General features: G+C 57.6%; 1 protein-coding gene across 1 annotated transcript in view; it reads right to left on the bottom strand.

Moving 5' to 3' along the window:
* Positions 1 to 4307, bottom strand: part of LOC105998224 (WAS/WASL-interacting protein family member 3-like) — a 22003-nt gene that overhangs the window by 5803 nt on the left and 11893 nt on the right. The window contains exon 5 of the mRNA XM_013032890.1: positions 4129 to 4289. Within this exon, the coding sequence (XP_012888344.1) occupies positions 4129 to 4289 (161 nt within the window). The remainder of the gene's footprint in view (positions 1 to 4128; positions 4290 to 4307) is intronic.

Genomic DNA, 4307 nt, shown 5'->3' with positions numbered 1-4307 from the left:
GGCCAGTGCAGCTGCTGATGGGCGCGGCTGGGGCCGTGGGTGCTGGTCCTGCCTGTGCCCCACACAGCCCCTCAGTCTGCTCTGACCTGGGTTAGACAGCATCACCTGAGGTTGGGTCTCAGGTGTTCCCTGACATCTCCTTCCTCCCTCTTCCGCCCTCCCTCCTCCTTTCTCCCCCTCCTCCTCGCTCTCTCTCCTCTGCTCTGGGCCACACGGCCCTGACTTCACTCACTCTCAGTAAACTCGCTGGTCGCCACATTCCCCTCTCCCTCTCCTGTTGTGCCACACCGGGTTTGAGCAGTCCCGGGACTCCAGCCACTGCTTCTAGGAACAACGAGAGCCTCCTGATCACAAGGGAGGCAGCTACCACCTGGGCATGGCCGGGCACAGGGGCAGCACAGGGCAGCTCAGGACTAGGCCTCAGAAGGCCAGAGCTGCACATCTGCACACCCAGGGCGCTGCTGGACACGTCCGGCCCCGTGTGCCCCCCACCTGCCTGGACACCCTCTCCAGGGAGCTGCTGGCCTCGGCTGCGGACACCGCGGCCGGGCTGTCCTGGTGGCTCTGTGCCGGCCCCCCACGGTACTCACTGGGGAGGTGGAGAGGAGCTGCTCTTTGGCCCAGGATGGCACTGGCTGGCACACACAGACTCGGGAAAAGCACCATAGCGAGAACTCAGGGCCCCACAGGCTCGGGGCCGGTCTCTTCCCCTCAAGCCGTACCTTAACCCTTCTTTGCTTTAGTTATTTCTCAGAGAGGGTCTCATGTTTTTTTGCCCTGAACTAGCTGTGGAGTGTGATCCTCCTAATCATGCTTCTGAAGCAGCTGGGATTGTAGGCATGCATCACCACGCCAGGCCACTGCCATTTCTTTCTATCTTAATGCCCTGGCAGGGACTCAGGTGTGAAGCTGAGTAGACCTGTGAGAGCAAATTATTGTCTTGGGGAGAATAATCTGTTTTACCCCATAAAACATGAATTTTCTGAGATTGTATTTCCTTAAATAAACATGTTGAATTTTTGTTAAAAATCCCTGGGATCCCAGGATCGTCAGATGCCCACCGTGCCTCTCCTTTTGTGCATTAATATGGTAGTGTGTGTGTGTGTGTGTGTGTGTGTGTGTGTGTGTGTGTCCTGGAGGTTGAACTTTGTGCCAGGGCACCATTCCTGAGCTTTTTTTCCTCTAGCACTTCACTAGGCTAGCACTTCACTGCTTAGCCACAGCTCTGCTGCCAGTTTTTTGCTTGTTTGTTTGTTTTGGGGTGGTTAATTGGAGAGAAAGAGTCTTACAGACTTTCTTGCCCAGACTGGCTTTGAATCTTGCTTCTCAGAGCTCAGCCTCCTGAGTAGCTAGGATTATAGATGTGATCCACTGGTACCTAGCTCTGTATTAGTTGGTTTTTAAATGTTAAGACAACTTAACATTGCAGATATAAACTTCTTTAGCAACAAATAATTCTTTTTTTAAAAATTGCTGGCTTCCATGTGCTGGCTTTTTTAGGAGATTTTAGGTGGTTCTAGCTCCTCCGTGCTCTGTGGGCCTCTGCTCTCATGGTGGGAACCATGTCTTCCCTGCTGCTGGTTTCTGAAGTTGTCTGGGAGGTGGAGATCATCTCTTCCATAGTAGCTCTGGTGGCGGAGTCGGGATTAGGATTATTATGCAATCGCTTCGACTGATAGGAGGCCGCTCATACTTTATTTTCTTTGATCATTTTGGTCATTTGTGTCCCTTTATTTAAGTTGTTAAATGCGCGAGCACAACGTTGTGACGTTACTGTCCCCTTCGGATGCACACTCTGGTGGCAGCCCTGTCTCCAATCCTCATCTGGGTAGCATCTCTCTCCCTTCTCTGGACCAGTTCACTAGATGCTCTTTACATTCATTTTTCTCTTGGTCGCTTTCTAGATGTCCTGATAGTTTCTTCCTTCCTGCTCTCCCCGTCCGGGCTGATTGCTTCTTCCCGCTGTCTCGGGGCCTGGCCCGTGCCGCTCGCTGTGGCTTCTTTGGTAGAGGCTTAGATCGTTGGCTTTAGGTCTCCCGTCTAACCCTGTCCACTGAAGCGATCCATTTTCCTGCCTCACAAGAGATAGTCTCATGATTTTTTCTTGTATAATTTCATTGTAATGTTTCCATTGTGAAGTCTTCTTCGTGGATTATGTTGCGCGTGCTTGCATAGAGGTTTCCCCAGTGTCACTCCGGTTGGAGCGTCCCCTCTGTGAAGGTCAACTCGACCCTGGGAGGTGTGTGGTCCGTCACTCACATGTGGGCATGTTCTGGTTGTGGGTGGTTCATTGGGTTTGTGCACAGACCTGCACGGGCCCACGGCTCAGGTGCACAGACCGTCACTGTGTCCACCTCAGCCCTGTCCTGCGGGCTCTGTGTGCCCAGGCCCCCGCCCAGGCGTGCGAGGGTGTTGGGAGAAGCCTCTTGTCCCACGGCAGCACGTGAGGCAGGGGATGGGCTGCAGCCCCAGCTCCCCTTCCAGGCCCTGACCTGCATGTGACCGAAGACCTGCGCCTGGGCCCTGCCATTCCCGGGGCAGAAGGTGGGGCTCCTCGGCACTCCGAGCTTACGCCCTGCTCTGCGGCTAATTCAACTCCAACAAAGGTTCTGTCTGGCTTCAGAAAAGGCTTCATGGCCAGGCACCGGTGGCTCATGCTTGTAATCCTACTCAGCAGGCTGAGATCTGAGGATCGCGGTTCAAAGCCAGTCCTGGCAGGATAGTCCGTTGAGACTCTTACCTCCAATGAACCACTAGAAAACCGGAAGTGGCGCTGTGGCTCAAGTGGTAGAGCGCTCGCCTTCAGCTGAAGAGCTGAGGGATAGTGCCCAGGCCCAGAGTTCAAGCCCCATGACCGACAGCAACAACAACAAAAAGATGTGTTAGGAAACAGTCTGCAGCCAAGTCAGCGGCGGGAAAGGCGGGCAGTGCCACAGGGTCTCTCCTGCCAGAGAATTCCTTCCTGATGACAGGGCTGGCTTTGGTCAACATGCCCAGCCCCCCGCTAGGCGTGGCCTCACCCTCCAGTCCCTTCTAAAGAAAGCTGGTTCATAGACTTTTCTGTTCCTCCTCTTTTTTCTTCCCAGTCTTCTGGCGGTACTGGGGTTTGAACTCAAGGCCTCAAGCTGCTATTCCGCTGAGCTGCGCCCTCAGCCCTCTTTCTTGTGGGTTCATTTTAGGGCAAGGATCTTGCTTCCCGCGCAGGCCTGGGCCTGGGCTGCAGTTTGCCTCCAGGCTTCCTGTAGTTTTGGGGGCAACAGCTGTGCACCTCTGCGTCCAGCTTCCATCTCTGAAGATGGAGCTGACCTTGAGCTGTGATCCTCCTTTTCTCCACCTCCCATGTTGCTGGAGTGGCAGCCGTGAGCCAGCGTGCCAGCCCTGGCGCTGTCACTAGCTCTGGTGCACCATGTGCGGCACTGCCTGTGGCCGGTGGCTGACAGCACCGTGTGCACACTGTGTGCTGAGCATTCCCACCAGGGCGAGCGCTCGGGGCCCCTCCCCCGCGTCTGCTGCGCTGACAGCCACGGGACTGCGTGGTGCCTCCCGAGCCCGCGTCCACACCCAACCTGCCCTGGGCTCTGAGCTCCCAGCATCCCCATGGACAACGGGCAGCGTCCATCCACGCGGTCCCACATCATGACCTGCCCTCAGCCTCCACACACAGACCTCCCAACTGCCAGCCTCCTAACCCCCATCCTAGCAGGGCTCAGAGACACCAAGGGAGACTGCATGGGCCAGGCCGCCTGACCCCCAGTGTGCTCCGGTCCCCGCGTCCCCAGGGTCACAGGGAGCCCGCGGTGGCAGCTCCCAGGTGGGGGTGGGAGGCCTGCCAGGGCCACAGACTTGGAAAGCCCCCCCTTTTGGGACCCCCCCACCCTGGAGCTCCCCCCCCTGGAGGCACAGCTCTCCCCGGGCAGAGGACCCAGTGGGAGGACACAGATGATGACCAGAGGCAGGGGTGAGAGACTCAGGCCTTTATTACAGACTTAAGCATGTCAAGACCAGGGCAGAGCCGGTGCTGACCCACAGCAGGGGGAGGGAGACAGGGTGGAGAGGGCAGCACCCACGGCTGCCAGGCCCCCATGACTCCCTGCACAGCCGCAGAGAAGCCACCAGATGCCAGCAGACTCTCCCAGTGCTGGGGCAATTCAGCAGGCCAGCCCGCTGGCCCCGGGCCGCATCCATCAGCAGCTGCACTGGCCCGGGGAGCCGCCACAGCAGGCCTGGCGGGAGCAGGCAGGGCGGCACAGCAGGGACACGCACGAGGCCGCCGGGCGGCAGCAGCCGGGCTGGCAGCAGGGGGCACA

Source organism: Dipodomys ordii, unplaced genomic scaffold, assembly GCF_000151885.1.
Source record: "Dipodomys ordii isolate 6190 unplaced genomic scaffold, Dord_2.0 Scaffold159, whole genome shotgun sequence".
Lineage (NCBI taxonomy): Eukaryota > Metazoa > Chordata > Mammalia > Rodentia > Heteromyidae > Dipodomys > Dipodomys ordii.
Note: the sequence above shows the minus strand (reverse complement) of the source record. Positions and strands in the feature narration are given on the sequence as shown.